Consider the following 26,087-nt stretch of genomic DNA (forward strand, 5'->3'; position numbering starts at 1 on the left):
AAAGTGTCCGCAACAGCAAAACTGGACCTAAAATTCTTCAGTCAACAGAAATTCGAATCCTTCTTTTAATTTCAGGCCCCGTCACTGAAGTCTTTCATTCATTCACTCATTTATTCATTCTTTGCCTCTACCCAGAGAAGACAGCAGCCGCTCCTGTCATGTTATTCCCATGAATTATTAAAAACCTCTAGCCATGAATTATACAGCAGCAGAACATGGGGGAAGGATGGGTGTGTGTGTGTGTGTGTGGAGGGGTGGGGGGTCTAGGGGTGGGGGTGGTTACCACTCCTGCCGACTCTTACCCATTGTGATCCTTCAAAAGGCCTTTCTACCTGCTACTCCATATTTGATGGCCACATTTCAATAGATTTAATGAGGGGGACTTGGCTCACCAGCAGGTACTTGATTTTAGCTTCATTTGAATCTCAAAGGCCAGGCTGTGTGGGATCAGCACAGATGAGGGTAAACCAGTGAAAACATGACCTGACTTGACAGTCGCTGTGAGATAATACACTCACCGCGATGATGGATGACCACGCTCATGATCACTCTGAGGGTAAACTGAATCTGTCATGTATCTGATTTGCTGAGCAGTGGTAGACAAGTTGGGGATTGTTTTCTGTGAAATTTGCTGCAGACATTCATGGTCCCCAGAGGAAGAATCCTAATGACTTTGATGATTATCTGGCTTTTCATCTAGCGCCACCAACAGGTTAAATTTTCTACTTGTCCAATATTTTAGCTCATGACACGGTGCCTCGAACAGCAACCGTTCCTCATATCTAATCAACTAAAGTTTATCGTCAGTGCCTTCAAAGATGACGTGCATTTTCTGATCTGCCACCTTTATGGTTAAGGTTTGGTTAAGTTTAGGTACATAAAACTACTTTGTTAAGGCTAGGGAAAGATCGTAAGCATGGTTAAAAGAGACTGACGTCGACTGATGGTTAGAGATGAGGCACAGGTGTAGGCCAGTATAAGCAGTGAAACAACATCAGACACCATACTGATGGAGGCAAGATAGACTAAAGTGTTAGCGAACAAAGCTGTAGATATTTGGTTGAAGTGTTTATTTCTGAATGACATTTCATAAGACAGAACGTGAGAACCGTAATTTACTGATCATGGAGTAATTATTTCATGATCTCAGCGGAAAAGCGTGTCAAAATATGGGTATGGATAACAGACATAGGAACAACAAGAGGAAACGACTGATGAAAAACAGGAAAGTTAAATTACGAAAACGTATATGAATCCTGGAGCAGAGGGAGGTACAAGTACTGATGTTCATCTTTTTAGAGGAGGAGATTCAGAGAGCTTAAGATGCCATCCTCGAATGAAAAGTCAAAAGGTTTCTTTGCCTTTAGCAGAGAAGCAAGAGGAATTTAAAGTGCGTGGCTGCACCTTCCTGATCTTTTCAGCTGGTAGGAAGCAGGCGGAGCTAATGTCTCACAATCTGTAATGTATACTTTGCATTAAGCCAGAGCGGCAGAACAAGCCATTCGCAAAGGAGCTGAGTGTCAAACATGCCTCTCAGGATGGGATTTTAACAGAAGCAGATGACGAGGAGAGAGAAATAAGTTAGGGTGAGTTATTTTCATACATCCATGATAAGAAACTGGAAAAGAGATTTTTATATATATATATATATATATATATAGACCATTTAGCCAAAACACTAAAACCAATAACTGGTATTAATGTTGTGGCTGATCAGTGTATGCAAAAAGTGCAGGCGATACAAAGGACCTCCCAAGGGAAATTGACTAAAATATCTTTCCTCAAAAACCAAAGAAAGGAAATAAATCAAAACGACAAAAGAGCCCCAATAATAATTGAAATACAGAAGTGGCAAGTAAAAAAGATAAGTGACAGGATTTTTAAAAAACACAAAAAATCAAGTATTGCACCACCGTGACCCCAACAAATCTTGTCACTGATCTTACCTCACAGTAAGAAGGTTCTTGGTTCGTACCCCGGTTCAGCCGGGTTGCCCGTTGGTGTGAATGTGAGAATGGCTGGTTGTTAGTCTCTATATGTCAGCCCTGCTATAGACCTGTCCAGGGTGTACCCCGCCTCTAGTCCAATGTCAGTTGGGATTTAGCTCCAGCCCCCCGCAACCCTCGAAGGATAAGCATTATAGCTAATGGATGGATCAAGTATTCCTTGTTACCCAGGGAACTAACTACATCTTACATCAGTGTTAGGCTACACGTCATCTAATGCTACTTTAACTGAACATGTAGCTGGAAGCTAACTGCGATACCACTCAGCTTTGGAGAACTGGTCGCCTGTAGCGCTGTTAGCTTATGCAGCCTAGTTATTCAGTCTTCTGTACTTAGATAAAAGCCTGTGGCAGCACTTTCCCTGCATTCAAGTGCTGTTGGAAATACTGTAATTACATGCTGAGAGCACAGGACCAACAAGCTGGTGACATGTGACCAGGAAAGTGTAATTTTCTCAGACAGAAAGGCAGAGATGATGCAGCTTTTTGAGTTCAGAGGGAAAGTACGTGTGTCAGTGACAAATTATAATTCTGAATAACAGAACAAGGCTTTTGGCTACCTAAACAAAGACTTTTGGCCATTTCTTTTCATCCGTGGTGTTTGGAGTGTTCGGATTTTTTTCATGATCTCCCAGATGTTAGTCAGTGCTGTGCTGGAGTTGAGCTCAAGAGCATGCTTTGGCCAAAAGCAATCCCAACAGCTTAGGTGGTTACGCTTGCATACAGCGCTGTAACTACAACGCAGTATTATATAGAATAACAGAGCCCCTGCAACCCTGTTTCCTAGAAAATTAGGTTTATATACAACTAAACTGCAAAAGCAAATATGTTTGGTAGGAAACGTAATTGATGGTATGTTGTTAATTTACATATTTGGCAAGTAGCAAATATGTTGATACTGAACGTATCAGTAAAATGTTTACAAGGCAAATCTTTGTTTTCCACCAAAATATCTGATCTTGCAGCACAACATCCACTTGTAGTGACTCCAGCGTTATTAGAGTTCTTTATGGTTGTGTTTAGCAACTCACAGTACTTGGTTAAGGTTATGGAAAGTTGGTGGTCTGGTTCAATACAGAAAAAGTTCACAGTGTTTACTTATAGTAAACCAAAACCAAAAAATTTCCCTAACCAAAGTGTTTTCGTTGTCTAAACCACAGACAGGACTTTGGATTCGAACCTCGGTCTCTGGTGTGACAGTCGTGCACCACCCCAACCACCTCCTTGGCTCTGAACCATAGAATGTATTTGCTGTTGCAGTTTAGTTGGATATAAATGTAATTTCTAGGAGACAGGGTTGGCCCCTGAGTATCTCTGAAACCATTTTCATAGGGTTGGGGGAAGTCATGCCCATCAGACTAGAGCTAGTATTGTTGGATTGTTGTTGCGGAGGTTTAACACCAACAATAGTTCCCTGTGCCTTCGGTTTTGAGGTGCTGGGAGTGGAATAAGCTTTTTAGAATAAAAGAATAAGCTCTCTTTTTGGATGAGAATTGGGAGGTCTTTGTCCGACCATTCCCGACACTTACTGAAATTTGTTTGGCCAGTTGTATTGAGGCAAGAAACTAAGCAGGGTTTGAACTTCTCTTTCTAGCTCTTCTCTCACTTTACACAACTTCCTCTGTCAATTTTCATGTTTAGAAATGAGTTCAATGAATGCCTGTCTGGAGAGACTCTCTGATAATATACACCATTGTTCCCATATTTAAACCGTTTTTATGGTATTATTCTTGACATTTTGTAGTTGTGTGTGATTTGATGTGCTCCTAAAGAAGCAATAATGTAAACCAAATGCAGACATAAAATAAATTTGTCAGATGTTGACAGTTGAACTGCAGATACTGTAGATTAATTTAGTTATTGATAGACTAAATTAGGGTTAAATTTGTCAGTTTTGCAAATCATATTTACAACTCTTAGTCTCTGAAGTAGAAGCTTAAGAGACGCACTTGACGGCAGCATTAGCCTCCTATTGTTCACAGCTTAGCTTGGGGTTAGCGTTACAGCTTATACACCACTGGTATTAATACTCATGGTTCTTTCTGCTGTAAATCCTCCGTAGGCCGAGCAGCAAAGTGACTTTTTCAGTCACTGACACATTGCAGAGTTCACCAGAATTCTTCATTTTACATATGAACTACTGAACATCAGCACACATGAACGTTTTAATCATAGACAAGCCTACGAGGAACAGCTATCTGCTCAGTAGCACTTATTGGTTGGCTTGTGTTAATTCCCTGTCCAGCTTTTTAACCCTGTTTCAACACTTTACAGTGGGATTTCACCATTACTCACAGATGAATGTGCTTACCGTTGGCTAATCCTCCAAATCATCTGTTAATAACATGCATCGTCACTAAAGGGCTTTTACCAGCTTCGGCTCGGTGGTGAAAAACAAAAGCAGCGCTCTGTTTTTAGCCTGTCAGATCATTACAGGTTTTAAGGGCACGTCATTTATCTCATGAAGCCCCGAATTTGGAGGAGTTACTGACGCAGAACAGTTTCTGACAGGAGTCAGAGCTCTGTAGGTCTCAATGAGAGGAAACCCTACTCTCAGTTTAAGGCTCTCAGCTCTCAGTTATGCTCCTGGGATGCCTCCAGAAGAGCTCAGTTTGTAATGCTGAAGCAGGGAGAATTCATCATCAGATAAGGATTCAAAGGTTTATTTCTCAAATACACAAGTAATATGTGTAGCGGAATGCAATCTGGCAACAATTTTGACAATCAAGTTATGGTTTTAAGTAAATGCTTAAAGAAAAAAGAGCCAAAATACCCACATACTAGTTTCTTCTCAAATGTGCTGGTTTCTGCTGGTTTCTTTAGTCTTCTGTGATATTAAACTGAATACATTTGGGATTTAGACTGTTGGTAAGACAAAATAAGCATTTGTGAACTTTTGCTTTGAGAAGGGCATTTCTTTTACTATTTTCTGACATTTTATAAACCAAGCCAATGAAATGATGACTCAGAACATAAGAGGCTTATTAATCAATAACGGAAATTTATGTTAGTTGCAGACCTGGGGACTCTAAGTAATGACTGCTGTTTTATCAGGATTACAAAATATTTGTTTTGTATACAGGATAGAAAATGTTAATCCAATCCAATAATACAGATCTTTTTGTGGGGACCATAAATATGTGTACTAAATTTCATTATAATCCCAAATCAGCATCCAAAGGTTTTTGAGACATTTCACTCAAAACAACAAAGGTTGGCCCCTTGGTGGCACTAGAAGAAAAAGTCAGAGGATCACCAAAGTCAGTGGGATTCATCCTTCAGGGACCATGAATGTCTGTATAAAATTTCACGGTAACTCATCCAGTAGTTGTCGAGATATTTCAGTCTGGACCCAAGTGGTGGGCCGTCCAACACACCTTCATTGCCATCCATAGAGCCACATAGCTACAAGGTTAAAAACGACAAGAAAAGCTTCTCTTGTTTTGCCCTAACAATTGGTAGCGAGTGACCAATCTGCCCCGACAGCATCATTTACCGGGAAAAGCTGTTTGTTATCCTCATGATCCAAGACTGTGGCAATTTAAACGTTGTTATTTCTCAGCTGTACAATGATCTCATCCACATTTGTTACCAAATTTGTGTTTCTGTCACTATTCTTCATGGATGCAGCTATGAAGCTATGTGGAAAGATGACGTAAAGCTCTGACTGGTTGTTTGTTCCTCCAACGGTGAAAATATCCATCAGTTGGCACAGCACCAGATTTATTTAATTCACTGAACAAAATGAAGATCCGGGCAACGGTTCAGAGGTGTGGAACCTGAAATCGAGCATCATAAAGTACAGCAAGACGCAGCCAACTCGACCTTTCACACTGCACATCATTAGCTAACGGACAATTCTCCAGTGTTTCCCTAGTGATGGCGCCAGCTGCTGGTTTCTTGAGTGAAACAGAGTAGAATAGAAATGGAGCTATAAATATCGGAGTATAACCCGCTCTCCACCGTCTCTGCCTCCCGTGTTGCGTCTGACCCACGGAGCTGCAGCTGAACTGCGGTGTAGCCGAGCAGAGGAGGATCCACCGTGGCATGTGGGTTGAAACATTGGTTAAAGGGACTGAATCGAGTCGTTAGAGAGCGCTGACGGTTTAAATGAGTCTCTGGCTGGGAGGGAATCACACCACCAAAGCCCATCCAGAGGCATTAAGCAGTGAATGAGGGATTAAAAATAGATCCAGAAGCCTTCCCCGTCCTCCTCCTCTTTCATATCTTCCTCACTTTTCTCAGTAGTTCCCTCACCTCAAACCCAGAGTCTCAGGCTAATATTATCTTTCGGTTTAAGGAGGATCTTGGTCAGTTAGCATCATCACCTCTGAAGACAGTTGATTAATTATGTATTAATTGACCAAACTTGCACAGAGTGCCATTATTTGGTCTTTGCAATGGAATGAATTCTGCTCTTTTTATCTCTTTTATTTCCTTTTTTCTATTAAATAAGCTTCAAATAAGACGTTTAAAGTCTAAACAACAACACACGCCGGCCACGTGTGTCGTATATCACCCTTTTACACCTGAAACACACACTGGGTGCAACATACTGACAGAACAGGTAGTTACTGTACCAATCCAGGGAGCAAGCCTCATAAAATTTCTGCTTCTGCTGGAACAGTTTTTGTGTGTGTGGGCTTGAAAACCACAGCTAAAAGGTATTTTTGGGTGGGTCATGGGTCGTACACCATCGCTGTATTGCCCTTGACATGAGACTTCAAAATTAAGCTGCGATATTCAAGGTTCGATACATAATGCAGTTATGTCCTCAGAGTTCAGGTTAGGTCTTCGGTACTACAGGGAGAGGAATGCAAAAGACAGAACACCGTCTAAATTATTTCAAGGAGTGGAAACTCTAAAGACTGACTCATGCACCATAACTCTAGCTACAAAAACTTAGGCCCTTTAGCATTCAGGTTTAGTTAATACAGTAAGTAGAATCTCAAAACAATAAGTATCGATCCAGTTTAACGGCAGAAGGTTCATAAAGACAGTTGGATAGAGTCTTGTTTACCTTCGATCTCAATGTAGTGCACTACATCGTGGGACGGCTCTTGGGATTCATAGCTTATTTTCCAAAACTATAGGTATCACCATCAGCCCAAACCTGTATCCAGTGGTAAAACAAGTCTCACTCAGTCACATTCAGTGAAGATTTGTGAATCGAACGATGGGGAGGAGAAAAGTCTCCTCAGGGAGCATTCCTTTTGCTTTCTTTTGCTCCCTGGCTTCCTCTAAATGGACTCTACTTCTGCTCACTTTGCCATTATTTTTTTTTTAAATTGCCCTTCTTTCTACTTGCTGTATATTTCTGGAATATGAAATAATATCAGTGTCTTGCATTTGCAATCAAAGGTCTGCTTTACCCACTTATCCGCTTGTTTAAATGAAACAAGACTGGGTCAGAACCTAGTAAATGGTTGGTTCTGCCCTTTACCTGTTTGCCCCTCTCCTACTCTCTTTGCATCAAAGAAAGTAGTCGCGGACATTCGTGTGTGTATAAGGCTCGCCTCGCTGTTGCTGTCCAGCCAGCAACGGATTTGGATCAATTTTGTTCAAACAGTGAAGCACTGTTGAAGCTTTAAATGAAGTCAGCTCTCTGTGATGGAGAAATCTGATCAATATCTGAGCAGACTGCTGCTGCAGTTGCACTGTCATGTCTTGGTGAGTGTGCGTTCTCTAAAAGCATCCCTGCGTAATGCATCTACACATTACGCACACTTAGCTACACACAAAGCCCCGTTAAAACCAGCAAGCCTTGCAGGGGTGTGTCGCTGTGTGTGTGTCCGTGTGTCTCCGTTTGTGTTTGTGTAGGATTAATTGTGTTGCATTCAGGCTACGTCCTCAGACAGACGAGCATTAGTCACGTAGCCTGTGAGAAGAAAACCTTTCACCTGAGATGCATGTTAGGTAGAATCAGGGTGAAGTGTAATGGGCTCGGTGGGCCTGAAGGCCTCACTGGCACAGATGGAGGTTTTGGTCTGGGTCATGGTCGTCGTAGTGACATGCCCATTGTCTTTTTTCCCTCAGTCTGATAATATAATAGTAGGTCTGAGCAATACACTCCGACGTGAGGTTCACGCAGAGTTTTCCAATACGGCCACAAAAATATGTGTATTTTTCTCTCAGTATCATAAAATTACGCATCGAGTAATAATAGTAAATAATAAATAATAGCTGAATTAAAGCCCCAGCATCATAGTTTTACCACAAGGCAAAGTTTACAACAAGACATGGCCGCCGTTTAATCTGCCCACAGAAAGTCTGATATTGCTACATACCGTTATAGTAGGTGACGAGAATGAATTTGCCCACAATAAAACCAAACTTTCTCTCTCAAGTGGAAATTAAGAAAATTGGTAACACTGTGCTGGAAGAGTGACAACACATGGTAAAAAAACAAAACAAAGTAAGTAGCTAACAGTCGGTCTCTGCGGTTAACACATGAAACTATTGTATTATTGGCTCGATTAGAACAGTAGTAACATTAGAGCCCTTTATAACTGAGCTTGCAGGCTGCACGTGTAGCTAGCTAACATTTTTGTTCGGGTAAAATGAGCTGACTTCTATTCAAGCTTCATCTCAGAGTGTTTTGCAGTAGAAACGGGGCAGTTTATTGAGGACACTCAGATGAACTGTGGGAATATATAAAAGGATTTTGGTTCTTCTTTAATGTGACTGGGACATTATGTGGCCAAACTTACCTGCACTATACGTGTTCACGCTATACGTCACATAGCGTAACAGCGAACGAGGTGCCGATCCCAAGCACCCACCCAGTAGTTACTGTTGCTGTGTCAGACCTTTAAGCCACCGTTAAACACCGTCCTCATAATCTGCAGACCAAGTGATGCTGGGGCATCTTTTGATCTTCTATAAAGTGTGTTTGTGGTCTGTAATGTGTAGTGTAAAAACAGGCAATACAATGTATATAAATACATAAAAATGTGTGTTAAGCACATTTAAACTTGTCGTCCGATACCCCGGCCTCTGCAAAGAGGCAATGGGCAAACTTCTTCACTTAGGTGCATTAAAAAAACACTGCTGCACTGCCCTTCTAAAGCTATTCCATTGCATTTTTTTTCTTTCTTCTATTTTTTTTCTCATCTTTTGTTTTAAGCCAAAAAGACAAAATATAACTGTCTCAGTCCAATTTGAAAGAATTTTTTCTTTCAGTAACTGACTTTACCTTTTGTGTTACATGCTTGTAAAACGGAGCCCAGCCTGGATGGTCTGTATCGCTGGATTTGGAATTGGTTGTTAGAGACTCCATCTGTGTCACTACAGGGCTAATGGCCAAGAGCTTTTCTGAAATTGACCGTGCTGGTATTAGAGCTAAGGGCGGGTGGGTGGGTGGGTGGTTGGTGGTGGTGGTGGTGGAGTGGTTGTGGATGAGTGGCCCAGTTTGGAACATTTTTTTCCCCCTGTCCATAATCCTAACGTCTGGCCTGTGTATATAGAGACCTTTTCCTGAAAAACAGTCTCTTTTACCAGTTTGGGAGGCGACGTAATTTGGTCTATGAGTAGACGACATTGTGGACACAGGGCTGATTTTTTTAATGGATGTCCCGTGCTGATTGTTGGAAAACCGTTATGTTTCTGATCACAGGAACCTTTTGGAAACTGTCTCTTCTTGCACAAAAAATTCTTTTCATATACCGGTCTGTTTCAGACCTGTTTCCGGTGTCGGTTCATTTCAGCACACCGACAACTAAAGCATGATGTTGATCCGTCGACCCTCCACAATGGCAGGATATGGTAACAGAATCGTTCAGACTGGATCAGGCCCTTTTGTTGTCTGCGTGAAACCTGACTGTGCGCCGAGCAGGCAGCACGGTTTCAGTGACAGCAGCCCATGACTCATGCGTGCATGACAGGACAGCCTGTCATTAGCTGGCGAATCGATGTTGGTGACGTGCAGTATGCGCTGCGCTGGTGTTGGCGAACGTTACACTGTGTACATGCAGAATGCTGAGGGTTAAAATGCTGAGTTATCGTGGTTGAACGCTCCCAGCACTGGAGAGATTGGTTTTAGTGTCAGGGGCCGCTCTTCAAACGACACAGGGGAACGGTGAATGTGATGAGGGGCTGTATGCAATTAAATTAAATTGTGTCTTTTTTAAATACCCGGTGTTACAGGGTGCTTATGGATATTTGTGTCTTTACCGATTCACTGCCACGTTAAATGATAATTCCTCCGCGTCTTCCTATTTAGCGTTTCTACGCGGCATATAAACATTTGTTACACATGGTTTGTAACACGCTATGATGCAGCTGCAGAACTGAGTGTTTGTTAATATGTTTGTTCAAAATCATAACTCTTTCTCTGGACACCCATAAGTGGATGATGCTGTGTAGAAAGATGAAGAATGATAATATAGAGGACACAGTTTTAATAATATGAAATATGTCGTCATGGGACATAGGTTATAGCTGTTGACCAATACTGTACATTAGTAAACACTTAAAATGCCCCTAGAGCTACTCATAACTACATTATAGTGTATTATAGATCATCTATTACCTGTTTACATACTGCTTTTAAATGCTAAATAGGAGGAATTAAGTAAAGTGTTAGCATTTTGCCTTAGGTCAGTAGGTGACGATGGCGACAGATGGAAAACGTGCGGCGAGAGTGAACGGGTTGACAAGCAGAGGCTCTCCTTCAGAGCCGACGCATGGGTGTCGCAGTTATGTGTTGTGCATCACAACTCAGCAAACCGTGAGGTCAGACCAGTGAAATCCTCATTCGTGGCGGCCTCAGAGGAGGTGGTGTCAAGTTTGCAGCAGTGGTTAAATTTTCAAGGCAGGGGAAGGGGGCGTGTAACTCTAGTTTGAGCCACAGACTGACAGAATTCAGCATATAAAGTGTGGTATATACACTGAATATGTTAACAACTCAAAAAAAACAGCGCCATCGGCCGCACTTTTACTTTCCAGTGCACTTAACTTGAAATGATTATATTATATGAAGCAAGATGACATTTATCTCCACTGTTTGAGCGGGTCTGGCGGTGGTTGAGGGCAGGAAGAACACGAACACCTTTCCCGTTCTGCCCTCAGCTGTGTGAGTGAAGAGTGTAATCAGATTTGGGCCTTGTGCATCGACCAGGGGGGACTCTGTTAATGGACCGCGGATGTTAGCAGGTGCCTTCCTGCCGGCTCTAACCCAGTCCAGCCACGGCAGCCCGAATGAGTCCAGGACTGACTGTATCGCCACAGCGAGAGAGAAACAATCAGTGTAGATAGGGAGACAGAGGCATTTTTATTTCAATATTGAGATGTATTTTTTCATTTAAGTTGTAAATTTCTCTTTCCCTCACGCAAGCCGAAGCATGGACGTGCGGAGAAGAGCGTTGGGTATATCTGTTTAAAACTGCTTTGGATTATTCCTACGTGAAAAGGGTTCAAATATGTTATTGAAACAAAGCCAGCAATCTGACTGATTCAATACAAAACGCAGCAGAAGAGGAAAGAGGGAGATGGATGAGGGAAAGTAAAGGAGAGAGTGGATCTTTATTTTGACAAAGCTTCTTCATATCTGGGTCATTTTAAAATAACCGAGGACTAGCCGAGCTCCGGTGACATGTTCGACAGCTGCGAGCGTCTAACGACCACAGGCTCACTTTGTTAGCTGTTAATGTTTGTGGAGGTTTTACACTGACACACACTGATCGTGGTCTCGACAATAGGTAACGTCTTCCTTCATATTTTTTTCCATTCCAACACCAGTGCTGCCTTTTCCAGTTGAACTGAATTGAGCGAGCTTGTCGTTTCAGCGTGAGGAGTAGATGTGCTCGCCGTTTGCTCCTGGGATGATGCTGTCGCTATGTAAACGACACCATAAACAGATACTTTGTTCAAAGGTGCTGAATATGATTTGGTATTTTTCTCGGGAGAAACCTGAAATCTCCAATTTCATTTTGTTTTAGTAGACAGTCTTATGGTCCCGAAGGAAAACGAAGAGCAAAAACGTTTTGCTCGGTGCCTTTACACCAAATATTACAACCGGTAACTGGTTTTAAACCAGTAACTGGTTTTAATGTTGTGGCTGGTCGCTGTATATTAAACCTTTTAATGTCCTGTCGGCTGCTACGTGCCAGTGCACATTTCTCTCGTTAAATGAAAAGCAGCAGTTTGTTAATCACACAGATGTTTGAGGCGTCAACCTCCTGTGTTTACCAGATGTCCGGTATCGATGAGCCACTGATGTTTGCACCTCGATCAGTGTCATTGTCACATAACCGCTGTCCTTTATGGTGGGATTTTTTGGGGTGTCCAGGATACCTACTGCTTTGCCTGCTTCTCCAAAAACATTTTAGTGATTGTTTGTTTATATGATCCAATTTTACCGGTTTAAGTTCCTATTTTGTAATATTTGTCAAAGGAAAACTGCAGTTTATCACAACTGGGGTTTCAAGATTTTATTGCACTTTCCTTAAAATATTGTCAATAAACCAAATCAAACCTAAACCCCCCAAAAAAGAAGAAAAAAAAAGACAAAATAAATAATTACATTGACTCCGCCTCTGCCCGTCAATAGTCGAATAATAAAATAATAGAATAAATAATAAAAGAGTCTTTATTTCCAATATGAGGCAACATACAGCATAACTGAACCCTGCTCCCTTTGGACTGCATCACAGATGTTTTTAGGAATGAACATTAAGTCAAATATCAACTTCAACCTTTCAAAACCAGGTTATATTTTTATATCATTTTATATTATCTGGGGTATTTTATACCCCAGATAATGTAAATCTACACTGGTTGGTCATGATACTGATTATTATGATAATATTGCTCTGATAATTATAATAATAAGACAACTAATACTCTGTAATCCTAAAACTGTCCGTGTGTGTGTGTGTGTGTGTGTGTGTGTGTGTGTGTGTGTGTGTGTGTGTGTGTGTGTGTGTGTGTGTGTGTGTGTGTGTGTGTGTGCGTGTGTGTGTGTGGTTGTCACTCACTCTCAGTGTCTCAGATGGTGATTGAGGAGGTGAGCGTTCTGCAGACTCAGCTGGAGATCGAGAAGTCGTGCCGGGAAAATGCAGAGGCTCTGGCCACAAAGGTCAGACAACGCGTGTGCGCACACACACACACGCGCGCACACACACACACACACACACACACACACACACACACACACACACACACACCAGTGCTATAAGATTAGCATCCTCAGGGTCCAGCTGGCATTAACAGGCGAATGGAGTGAACAGTAGAGTCAGGATGACTCTGCACAGAGATGATTTGACTACATTATCTGAGTGTTACTGCCTCCACAGCAAAAACTGTGCGTGTATATCAGACTTCAGCAATGTTTAGAGGTAGATGCACCAGTTACATCATCTATTGTGTGGACGTGACCCCTGGTCTCTGGTGGGACGGTCGTGCACTTTGTACGCCCCCCATCCAGCTCAACCACCTCGTCCTGACCCTGCTGCTGTTAATAAATGTAGCGCGTCATCCATTCATTCAAAAAAAGAAATGAAATAAAAATAAGTTGCCTCTGAGCACGATCCAGTTAAAATTACATCGTCACTACGCTGTAAGCTTAGTGGCCAGGGTTGTTTCCATAGACGATGGACACGAGGAGATGTTGCTGTTGAATGTCTCTTTTTTTTTTCTGTAATCCTGTAACACAAACTTAATTCCATTCGCCCCCATTGTATTGATGAGATTTCAGAGTCAATTATCTCAAATGGAATCTAATTATCTCATGGCCAGATACCACTGGAGAGAAGTGAGAACATTTTCATTTTTATTTTATTTAATTTATTTATGTTGTGGTAATTTGGTAATACTTTTTTTTTTTTTTTTTCAATTTTTTTATGCATTGAATTTATGGTCCAGGAAACAGTAAAATCTGGTGAAAAGTATCAAGTAAGTATTCAGCAAACTCATAAACATGCAAATACTTTCACTATTATGGTGCAGTTTCTTAAAGAAGAATATATATTTTGATTATGCATACTTTTAATGATGCTGTCATTGCTGTTGACCCCTGCGACCTTTGACCTCCAGCTCAACTGTGAGAACAGGAAGTTGAAGTACCTGAGCCTGTCTTCTCGGCCGTGTTTGGACGAGCTGCTTCCCAGCATCTCAGACTGCATCGCACTGGAGACCGACGCCGACGCCGACGCAGACGCTGCGGACAGCAGCCCCGACAACTTCACACAGTATCAGCAGCAGGTTAAAGGTACAGCACGTAGAATTGGACCTAACCAACAAGAGGTTAACTAACTGCCCTTTAGCACGTATGCCTGATACTGACGGTGCGACATTTTAGCCGCTAGTGATCAAGAAACAAGCAAACTTGACTGTTTTGCATTAAAATGTAAAAATAAAAGTTGTGCCCCAATGGACATGGATCAAAAGGTGATCGCTGAACACAGACAATCGCTTAAGAATCTCATTTGTTCCTCTCTTTTTTGTTTTCTGTGGTATCCATGAAGCCGCTGCACCACATTCCGGGCGTTTCTGTTCATCAGCACCACACTAACAAAAATCAAGATTTTAGTCTGCCTGCTGGCAGTGTACCTCATTTGGTTTTAGTAGGAACGCACTTCACTGTCACGTGTTCACCTCCGTTTTTTTGTCAGAGCTGAGGGAGACAGTGAACAGCCTGCTGGAGGAGAAGAAGAATTTTGTTTGTCAGATCCATGACCAGCAGAGACGGATAGAAGAGCTGATCACACAGGTGAGGAAGGAGCAGTACTGGCATCGACCCGCGGGACCGATTCTTCAGAAGCCTACTGTTCACACTCAAAATGCCATGGCAACAGTGTTATTCAGTTTCAAGTGTCACAGTCTAGTTCTTCGCAGAAGCAGAGATGAGAGGCTGTGACTCTGTCATCAATTCTAAAGTTTTGTTTACGAAGAACATTAAAAAAAAACACATCTTTATCATTTCAAAATGTCTGGTCAGTGATTTTGGTGAACTTTCTTTCAACGTCCGCAGTCGGAGAAAGATCAGGCAGAGATGAAGGAGCTTCGTGAAACTGTGGAGCAGCAACGAAAATCCATCAAGAGATTTAACAGAGGTGGGTCGCAGGACACACGGTGAGGTAATGCCTCGCAACGGTCACGAACTCTGACACACACGACCTTCCTTTAATTTAGCGTGTTAACTAACATTTGTATTGACATGCTACATATAGTATCCGTTAAGCCGTGTGCAGACTCAACTCAAAGTGGATTTTTAAGGCGGCTTAAGTATCATTGACTATACTGACTCGAAGTCCGCCATCTGCATCAGTTAGTCAGCCGCATCACAGTCTTTACAGCAAAACAAACATTACTTCCATTACCTTACACGTTGCTGTGAGTTAGATCTAAACCGTCCCGGGCAATCGATCCAAAGGTGCAACTGGATGTGAAGTCCTTCTCTTTGATCTGCCTAATGTACTCTGTCTCTCTGTCTCCGCAGTCTCCATGATGGCGGCCCAGGAGTACGAGGGGATGAAGGAGCAGCTGGGCCTGGAGCAGAGCCTGCGAGTTACAGCTGAGACCTACGCGCATGAGGTGAAGAAACGGCCGCGGAAAACACGCTGGCGGAGTGAAGCTTACACACTGTACTGTAACACGTGGTACAAAAGAAAGGGAGAACGCGGAAGAGTGTAAATGCACAACTAGTGCTCACGTGTTAGCTTGAAAAGGAAGCTGCATGGTTTCTGACAGAGAAACACGTTTTGAACCTTAAAGCTGCGAACAACGGTGTCAATAGTTTGTGAAGTTGTTAGCTGACACGGTAGCAAAGGGGTGGCCTGTTTACACATGCAGCAGACCCAGAGCGACATTAGCATCCCATCCGAGCCATGTCTGTGTCCATCTGAAGAATATGATTCCAACGTTCGCGTTCCTTTTAGCTCAGGTTTAGTCTCCACCAGCTCCTGAGGAAAAACATCGGGCTCTGAGGCTGCTGGGTGTCGGCGAGAGCAGCGGCTGTTACGAGAAGGGATCCTTTTCACATCCATTTGGCCATATATTTTCACTAATTCAAAATCAATATTGATTTATGCAGGGTGAGATACAGTGCTGATATTTCTCAATGAATTATTTCTTTTTGACATTTGTTTGTTGCAGTTTTGTGTAGTAGCTAAAGCTAAGAGAATAACTAGCTGTTTGCACCAAAAAGGTCCAGTTTGTCTTTGCAGCTTTGGTGGGAAGAAAGAAATTGAGAGATTTTGGAATATTTGATCCGAATGTGACACGATTAATGGAGGTTTTCAGCGTGGTTACGTTGAAAAGAGTGGCGTCTTCAGGTTTTCCTCCAAGCAGCACATATTTAACTCATCTTTTCATGTGGTGAACATGTGAAAATCATATTGGAGGAACTTCTGCATTTCAGGGTCGCTGCACTTTTCTGACAATATTTCGCGTTTCGCTGCTTCAGCTCTCTGAAGTCGTCCCGTCTGATGATATAACTAACTGCTTTCCATGAATTACAAGCTGTCGAGTGATGCTGCTGCTAGCTTCAGTGATAAATGCGCTGTTGTGTTGGTAATTGACGTGTGTGTTAATAACCTAGTGTCTGATTAAGGAAATGTCCTGAATCTACTGTTCACTGACCCGAAAAGTGAAGAGCCTGCAGGATTGAAACAGACTGTGTGTGATGGACAAACTGGAACGATATGTTGGAAGTTAAAATGTACAGTGGAGACCACTTTCCTGTCCACTGTAGAAGATGAGAGGATTCATCTTCCTCCCCCTCCTCTCTGTCCTCCCCTTCTTCCCTGGCCTTCCACTTCTCCCTCTTTCCATTTACCTCCTCCTCCGTCTCCTGCAGATGCTGGTGAAGCAGAAGGAGGCCAATAGGCAGAGTATGCTGCTGCTGCAGAGTGTTGAGCCCAGCGTTCAGCTCCTGAAAGCTCTGGAGGACGTCGCCGCCATCACCAAAACCCTGGAGGAGGAGCGTCTGCAGCATCAGCAGAAGGTACACAAAACCTTCTATTGCAGCGATTCTAATGTTCCCTGTATTTCAGCTCCCCTGAGGGAAAATGCTCCACTGTGTTCACCTGCTGGTCTGTAACTGTGTCTGTCTGCTGTTTGCTGCTGAGCAGGTCGTGATAATGATAATTCTGATACTTTCCTGCAGGTTCCTCACTATGAGAGGCTCCTTCAGATTGGTTTCACTTTGTCGTTTGATACATTGTTATGATTAAAATATCAATTATTGCCGCTTTAAGGCCTGTCTAGATTTGGGAAGGAAGTCAAAAAGCTTTTGGGTAATTTTGCTCAAGCAGAAACATTTTCAGATCACACTGATTTGTCTCCGCCTCAATTTGGAAGCTTTCCGGGCCACCAAAGTCTTTCGGTTGACTTTGTGTGACCCTGCACTACCTCTAAAATTTACTTTGCTGTGTGTGCACACACTTTTTGGATCAGAAGGGCAAAGGAAACTCATCGTCAGACGATCGACAGGTATCATCGATTAATCATCACACGCGCACTGTAGTTCAGAGAGGATATTATGTATTGAAGACGAGATGAGGGTCACAATCTCAGTCTTTAACTGGCCATCCAGGTCTCACACTCTTGAACAAAAGCACAATACCATAAAAGTAATACTAGAATAAAATCTAGTTTGCTCTCAGCTACAACACTTGATCCATTGAGACTCTACGTCTTTCAGGTGAGATCGTGTCTGTTTTTTTCAGTCTTGAGGATGTTTCTCCACTCACCAGCGGCTTTAACAGTCCCGTTGACCGGTTGCGATTCTCTAGCACTTCAGCCTTCGGGTCATACACAATGATGATGCTGCGTGAGGTTTATTGAGGTCACGTATGAGTCATTAAGGTCATATCGTAGTCATAGGTCCTTCAAGGCTAAAACAGCGAGTCCAGGTGCCTTTTCTAGAGAAGGTGCAGTTGCTTGTCATGGAACTGAAATTAATATTTTCCTTCCAAATAAACAATTAAAAGAAGATCAAGTTTTACCAACATTGAAAGTAAACAGAACAATCTTCAGTCTGATAATAGACTGCCTTTCGTTGTGTAGCCGTGTTGTGAATCATACGGTACGTCCGTGTGTGTTCGTGTGTGTGTGTGTGTGTAGGTGCAGAGTATGGAGGCTCAGCTGGAGCAGAGCTGTGTGAAGAAGCAGCTGGAGACTCTGCAGAGGCAGCTGGAGCTGCTGGAGGTAGAGAAGAAGGAGGTGGAGGGACGACTGGAGCAGGCGGAGAAGAAGAGCGAGGAGCTGCAGAACAGAGGTGGGCGGAGGTGGAGACACACACACACTCACACGTGCACACATAGAAAGTGGAAACAGCAGGTGGAGTTGAGGAGGTCCCGGAGTGGGTGGAGGAACTGGAACAGCTGGAGAACAGAGGGGCTGGACCTGCACACACATGCACACACATGAGGACAGTTGAGCCTGTTCATCAGTTAAGAAGTGAAACAAACACACACACACACACACACACACACACACACACACACACACACACACACAAAGAAAGAAGCGGAAGGAGATTGTAACACACACACAAACGTTTAGTGTATATACAAGGACACAGCACGCATGGCAACAGAAAATACTCATTTCTGATTGGCTAGCAGCTGTCCACCTACTCATAGGTTAAGCTGAAACACACATTAAAACATAGTAGAGGGTTTAAACACACCCTCTTCTTTTTTTGTCATGGTGTTCACTCCCATCGCCTCCATCTTATATGTGGCTTTTCTGAAAATAATTAGAACAGATCACGGATCGTTTCATATATAGGTTATAAGAAGCCGTTATAAAAGAAGGAATAAACAACAGGGGTGTTGGGAGCATTGGAGGCAATGAGCCCTAATGTCAGCTTGCTCTTTATATGTTTCCTGCGTTGACAGCCGGGCACCTACAGACACATATGGGGGGGGGGGATATGCACAATTAATGTATGCACTGATACTTTTACAGCCCATGGTGGCACACACACGTGTTGTTTGACCCAGTTTGAGCGCTCCGACTGAGGCGGGACAAAATCAGACGGAAAACTGCAAAGTCAACACTGCTGTCGATTCTGTGGTTCAACTCTTACCTTCTCTGATTGAGTTTTGACAAGTTCTGCATATGTTCGTGGAAAATCGACATAAAAAGTCTATAAAGACACACTGACAAAAGCATGTGAAAAGATGTCCAGCTGCTACACTCTTGGCTTCATCTTTAAAAACTCATGTTAACGAATATAGTAATATTTCCATTTTTCTCCATTGTTGTCTTGAAGCTTTTCATGTTCATGCAGTTTTGGTTAACAGCTACTTATGGAAAAAGTTTTTAGCTGAGGCAGTAAAAATCTCGCACCATTTATACGCTACTGTGGTTGAGCCATAGCCATCGGCGCAAAAGTCCGATTTCAAGCTCAAATTTTTTCTTATTTAGAATCCCGCAGGTAGAACTAACACCTCAGTGAGAAACAGGGGACGGGATGTGCATTGAACATGGTTACCGGCGTCTTCTCTTTCCTCTGTGTCCTCCAACATTAGTAGCTGTTGTGTGTTGATTTCCCCATTGACGTTGACGCAGGCCATTGACCCATCTGCTGCAGGAAATCTGGCAAACGTGCAGAATTTCTCCCTTTGTGCAACACGGCATCTGTCTGTTCGTCTCAAATGGGTCGCATGAAGCCAGGGCCAAATCCACCAACCGTCTTCAACCAAAAAGACCGTTTAAAATAAATAAATAAACAAACAGAGGCCTCTTTCACGGTTACTTTGTGCTGCACGGTGACCAGAGATGGTTTCTTCCCTCTGGGGTGAAATGTGGAGGCCTGAAGGATTTCCTTCAGCAGAGCTCCCGCACAGCAGAAAAAGGAGAAAAAAGCACCAACCAAAACGAGAGAACAGTCGCAGCAGCAGTGGTGCGCTAGTAGCTGCTAGCAGTGTCATCTCTTTCCATTGTTTTCCTTCCTCTCCGCAGTCCACGAGCTCCAGGAGACCCAGAAAAAGATCGCCATGACGACCATCGCAGCACCACCTCCCCCCGAACCTGGGGTGGCGCCGCCTCCCGCCCCTCCCCCACAGCCACCTCCTCCCCCTCCTCCTCCCCCTCCACCGCCTCCTCCGCCTCCCCCATCGAGATGCAACCCCCTCAGGTGAGGACGGGCTATCGCACTGTCACAGACGTTTCTGTGGTCACTTGTACTTTAGGGTCAATGACGCTGAAGTAGAAGCCTCACTGACAACATGCGACAACAGCAGCCGAAACTCTATTTGCACCAAATCCCGCCAACAGGATAGAGCGGGGGTGGAGGATCGAGACGATGTTAACGGGCGGGAAAAGGGAGACTGAAACTAAAAGCGCGTCCAGTAAAACACTCACTGTATGATTTGTCTTAGCCTGCCGTAGGTTTACAGTGGTCAAGTTGGGTTAATTTAACAACAGAACCCATTTAACGAATGAATTAATTTCAAAGTACGTTGACAGACGCAGTAAAGCACGTCCGGAGAGGAGTGATCAGGGCAGTAACAGAGCATTAAAGCGGCTGCTGGAAAATACTGAAGCCACACGGAAAAAGGCGAAGAGACATTTACTGATCTGCAGATTTTACAGGCACTTTTGCAACAGTTATCGGCTGATCGGGGCCTGATTCATCAGAGCATTCGTAGGAAATGAATTCCAGTTGTTGTTTGTCCCTGTCTCCCTCTTAGCTCTCTGATAGCCATCATGAGGAAGTCTTCAAAAGGCTCTAAAGCCTCTCCGAAGGCAGAACAGCCTCCAGGTGGGTTCAATTACACCTCCTTATATTTACAGTTCATGTTTTTACATGTATGCAGTACATTACGTTATTACATAGGGACGGGTCACATAGATAAAATCTCCCTTTAGTGTATTTTTTGATTTTCTATCACGGCAGCTATATGCAGTAGATCATGATGTTTCAACTCCAGGGGCCCCGCAAAGCCGCATTTTTCACTGCGTGCCAGTCAATTTGTGGTTCTTCGGTTAATTGTAACTTCATCTTAGAATATCCAGTACACACCACGACAACACAATATCAGCCGGCATCCAGTGGGGCGTCCAGTGGGCCCTGCTTCATTAGCGGATCATTAGGCCCTACCATGAAGAAGAAGCACCCTATATCAACATCTGGTTTTACGACCTCCCTTTTCTAGAAGGGAGTCCTACATCCTAGTTCAGGAATCCTGTACACAATGCACAGAGAGTGGGAGGAAGGTTGGGTTGATAAGGACCCAGCAGCTCCTTTTGGCCCCTGAACAAGTCAATCTGGCCATGCATTTGACTTCGTCAACATCCAGCTTTCTCGGCTAACTTAGAAGCCTCAGCCCTGCTTTTTCTTTCTCGCGCCCTCCAGTTGCCGAGGGCGTGGACGATGTGAAAGTGAAGGCGGTGAATGAGATGATGGAGAGGATCAAACACGGCGTCGTCCTGCGGCCCGTCAAGAGTCAGGACAGCAAGGTGAGGACAAGACGGGCAGACAGAGAGGTTTTAAGAGTTTATTTCCTGCGGTGGTTTTCATTGATCTGTATTTTTATTTATATTACTGAGGCATTTTTTTTCTGTTCATTAAAACCATTGATTTCCATTGGAAAGAATCCAAAAGTCACGGACACCCGGAGGGAATCTGCTGTGCCCTTTAGGAAAGAGCATTTAATCAGCTGTCAGCTGTCGGCCAATGAGAAACAAGAAAATGGCAGCACGGGATGCCAAAGATATTTTGAGGACATTTAGAAAACACCTGAGCTAATTCCACCTGCTGAGAAAGACCATGAGGTGCGTTTGACAGCTCTGATCCCGAGGTCAAGAATGAACTTTGAAGCTGAAATTTAGTCACATAGGTTTGTCCACCAGAGAGCATCGACAGAGAAATGCAAAGTAAGAGTACAACGACCACGAAAACAACACAACAGGCATGTTGGCTGACTTCCAGGGTTCTTTTGCCTTCAGGCCTCATTATTTTTTACCCGACATCCAACCAATAGTCAGGGGTCAAAGGTCAAAGGTCACATCACCCTGACAAAGGATGTGCTTAAATCTTCCTACGACCTGAGAATGATCAATTTTTCCTTTTCCAGTCAGGATCCAAACACGCGGAAGCAACAGACACAATATTCCTGCTCCATCACCGTGCTTTACTGTAATTCCTCCCACTATCAGGTCATCTGGCCCCACATTTCATGCAGTCCTAATGCACTCTGGCTGATTACTCTCTTCTCTTTTCCTCTCCACGTTTCTCCTTTGTGCTGCCGCAGAGAATAGCTGTAAAAGTGAGTATATTGACATTTGCGTCAATCTTGTGATGTGGTGCCATGGTCAACCCCCGGGGGAAAAAGACGCACACCCACACACACTGTTGACCCTCCAGTTTTAATCAGTTAAACGCACGTCACTTTAACAACCATTTGAGATGACTTCACGGGCTGGACGCTGGGTTATTGTTCTTCCCTTAAGGGAGGCTTACTAATGGGGAGGTCCTGCAGTGCCAGGGTAGCCAGGTCTCAGTCAGTTCAATCAGCGGGGACGGTGAGTTTCCCTCAGAAAATCCCCGGCGCCGCGACGCTGCGTTCTAATCGAAGCTGGAAATCAGGAAATCCCAGTTGGCAGATGTAGTCTCAGACGCTGTCATTTCCACCTTTTCTGTGATTCTGGGCCGCAGTCGTTGTGCCCTGCTCTAACTGTTGGCTTACGAGAGGAAACGTAAAGGAAAATTATATGTGTTTTCTTTTTTTTCCCAGCAACCACCAACGTGTGAGGAGAAGCCACAGGAGAGCGCCATGGACGAACTGAAAGGCATCCTGGTAAAATGGGCTCATAGCGTACATTGTTTGAAAGCTACCTGCCTGGACCCTTTTAAGATTCGAGCGTCATTTCTACAACTTATCACTGCTTGTTTTGTAACAGGAAATGAAAGGATAAAAAATAGGCGAGGAAAACATTTATCAGTAAATCTGGCTCGGGGTCACCAATGCTGACTTTTTGAGAGTAGACTCTAAGAAGTTATCTTTCAGAAGAGACCACGACCATGAATGTTATCGAAAGGGCACAGGAGGAGTAACCGTTTTTTTGGTTGTTAAGGGTTCAAATTGATTGGGATCGATTGAAACGGTGATAAACACGAGACATCTAAGTTAATAATGTCTCTAATGCTGTCGAAGGTTTTGTTATGTGAGTATTTTTTGTACACGTGGCATGAATGCATTTTTTTTTATCCTCATCAGTTGAGAAACTGAGAAACTAGAAAATTTTTACCCCCTTAGTCAAAATTAAGCATTCAGTTACGTATGTGAACACACACGTCACGCGTGTTGTAATGTAATGAACTCCCCACAGGAGACGGTGAAGAGGAGCCCAAGCAGAGGCTCCCAGGAGGCAGGGCCATCTCCGTCGGGGAAGAAGGACAGTGAGCTGGAGGTCATCCTGAGACGCAGACGCAACAAGGCGGGAGAGGCCGGCTCCGGAGGTAAACGCACCTGGGGAAGAGATGGGTCGCCACATGGGTCGGTAAACAGTGGTGACTTCACGTGTAGTATTCTAGAAATGGATGTTGTTTTCACCGAGTCATCTTTCATTAAGGCCTGATATGAAACGTCCTAGTACATAAACTTTACCTGTTACTTTTTATATAACATACATCTCAGAGGTGGATCCAACATCAAGTTTTACATCGAAATCTTGTTTTATTTGGAAGAATGTTGAACCACTGGAAAACGGGCTTCATGTAGCCAACGTTAGCGTTAACAGCTGTCTACTTATTTAGTTCAGCATCAAACTTCGTTCCTTTACCCACCGGCGGCTGTCTCCGGCGCTGGAAAGCAACGCCAATGTTAACCCTTCTTTTCTTCTACTGAGGTTAGCATGCTAGCCCCTTAGCCCAGGCCTGTCCCGTCTTGTAATGGCACCTTGCGATGGCGAGTAAACGTAGCGTCCAGCCTGCCCTCAGACCAACGTGAGAGGATGAAGAAGCAGTGCTATTCTCGCGTCTATTCTAACATCTTGTCTTGCAAACGCAACTATGGCCGAAGCTCTCGGCAAGTGACCATCACCGCCCACTACCGGCAAGAAAGCACGTACGGCGGCAGAGAAACTGACATGTAGCCCCTTTGAATACACTGTCAATGGGACCGTTAGACCCTGTAATTTGTTAGGAAAGTATCCCCGGGATTCCTCTCAAACAGCTGCACAGAAAAGAGAGAGACAGCTCGGTCAGAGCTGTGAGGGTTCGTATGGGGTTGCGCTGCTAAATATCATGTTGCCGTGTCAGTCAAGCTTCAGAGCGCGTGGTATTAACACTGCGAGCGTCAAAAGTCAAAAGGTTCGACTCCTGCTGTGGCTGCTCTCAAAACAAATTTCATGCTGTGAGGGAGACTGCAAAAACCTTTAGCTCTGTACGAGCTGCTGCTGCTGCTGCTGTGTGTGTGTGTGTGTGTGTGTGTGTGTGTGTGCGCGCGTGCGTGTGTCTGTTTGTCCAGAAGAGGGCGCACTGCACCGCTGGATGAGCACACGCTGTACGTTGAGGTCAGATCACTGCTGATATGGATCCATCAGCTTTTCCACCATTGATTGACCTGGTCTCGCTGAATTAACCACAGCTGCCTGATTTCAAGTGTGCAGAGGATTCAAACTCAATACATGACTGGTATCAGACAACTGACAGAGGAGTCAAAGGGACAACAGCCTGCCCCAGTGACAGGTTTTCTAAAATCAGTTTTCAATATTTTAAATATAGATTATATTCTTGATAATAAATAAACAAAGGCGTCTGGATTTTTTGGGGGGATGTGTGAAAACCATCCACCTTGTTCATCAGCGTTGTTTCTTGTCAGCTCTAACTGAAAACTATATTGAAAATCTTAAAAATAAAAATGAAGACCAGTGGTGACTTTCTTGAATTTCCTTATTTGCAGTGTCGAAGTTGTGTGTGCTGTGGCACAAGGTTGTGTTGTAAAAATGCTGCCCCCTTTCTGGGATAACGTTGAGCTTCAACTCCTACTACTGATCATACTTTGAATGTAAATGAATGAAGGCTTTAAATTTGCTAACATTCACAAGTGAGTTTTTCTTTCCAGCAGTCACTTTATATCAACAGCAGGATAACCGGAGTCTCTCTGGAGGCTCTGGGTTTAAATCTGGCCTCGGACCATCGTTGCGTGTCTTCAGTCTCTTCTTGCCAGATTCTTTTTCACTCATTTGTGAACAATCGACTTTTTGATTTTTTCTTCAGATGAGCGCGAGGGCCAGATGAGCAACGTCTCCTCCTCCGACAGCCTGAACGGGAGGCGCACCAGCAGCGACTCGGGCAAAGATCCAGAGGGGCCGGGGGGGCTGAGCGTCCCCTCCGAGCCGGCGGGACCCAGGGTCGGCCCGGAGAGACGGGGGTCAGGGCCGGGGCCTATCGTGGCCAGGAGGAAGAGTTCTGACACGGGCAGAGAGCCCAGAGTGGGCTCCTGGCAGGAGAGGAGGTCCTGCAGCTCTCTGTCTGAGAAGGAAACAGCAGAGTCTCCGGTCAGCAACGGCTGCGTCAGCAGGTGGAGCATCGCCGCATCAGGAACATGACAACCGGGGGGGTGGGGTGGAGGGGCTCCAAAAAGTTGTACTTGTTTTGTTTCTTTTAACTTAAATTCCAAGGTAACTTTGCCACACCCATTTTAAAATAGTTCACTCGGGTCACATACTGCATGTAGATACTTTATGTCAATAGAGGACATATTGTTGCAGGCTAAACAGAGTAGGATGTGACTGTGAGTGTAACTAATCAGTAAATTGAATGATAATTTCCTGTGTTCAAATTTCCCTGATTTACATTTTTTTTTTCTAGAAAAAACTTTTTTTTTTCCACCTTTTTTCTAAACATAAACATTTTCAACTTTACGAATAACTAACAACACACAATAATATTACGTACATAATGAAATCGACTTGTTTCAGAATCGACTGTTTGGTTTTCATGTTTATGGATATGTACTTCTCCACCCTATAATAGCCTTTCTTAGACAGCTAAACACTACCTTAGCTACATTTAGAGATTCATGGGAAGCCAGGTTGCTGGGAAAAATCTGACTGGAGGCTGCAAATTCAGGAAGTTTACATGCAGTTTTCAGCCACTGCTTTCATATTTTGAGTCCACGAA

At 43.7% G+C, this 26,087-nt stretch overlaps 1 protein-coding gene across 1 annotated transcript in view; it reads left to right on the top strand.

Moving 5' to 3' along the window:
• shtn3 (shootin 3) overlaps nt 1-26,087 on the top strand; it is a 39,480-nt gene that overhangs the window by 12,104 nt on the left and 1,289 nt on the right. Inside the window, exons 3-15 of the mRNA XM_040120742.1 lie at nt 12,988-13,082; nt 14,039-14,213; nt 14,617-14,714; nt 14,976-15,057; nt 15,444-15,538; nt 16,803-16,949; nt 18,071-18,224; nt 19,919-20,093; nt 20,650-20,720; nt 21,315-21,418; nt 22,696-22,758; nt 23,291-23,420; nt 25,182-25,485. Of these exons, the coding sequence (XP_039976676.1) occupies nt 12,988-13,082; nt 14,039-14,213; nt 14,617-14,714; nt 14,976-15,057; nt 15,444-15,538; nt 16,803-16,949; nt 18,071-18,224; nt 19,919-20,093; nt 20,650-20,720; nt 21,315-21,418; nt 22,696-22,758; nt 23,291-23,420; nt 25,182-25,485 (1,693 nt within the window). The remainder of the gene's footprint in view (nt 1-12,987; nt 13,083-14,038; nt 14,214-14,616; nt 14,715-14,975; nt 15,058-15,443; nt 15,539-16,802; nt 16,950-18,070; nt 18,225-19,918; nt 20,094-20,649; nt 20,721-21,314; nt 21,419-22,695; nt 22,759-23,290; nt 23,421-25,181; nt 25,486-26,087) is intronic.

This window comes from Xiphias gladius, chromosome 23 (genome assembly GCF_016859285.1).
Source record: "Xiphias gladius isolate SHS-SW01 ecotype Sanya breed wild chromosome 23, ASM1685928v1, whole genome shotgun sequence".
NCBI classification, from domain to species: domain Eukaryota; kingdom Metazoa; phylum Chordata; class Actinopteri; order Istiophoriformes; family Xiphiidae; genus Xiphias; species Xiphias gladius.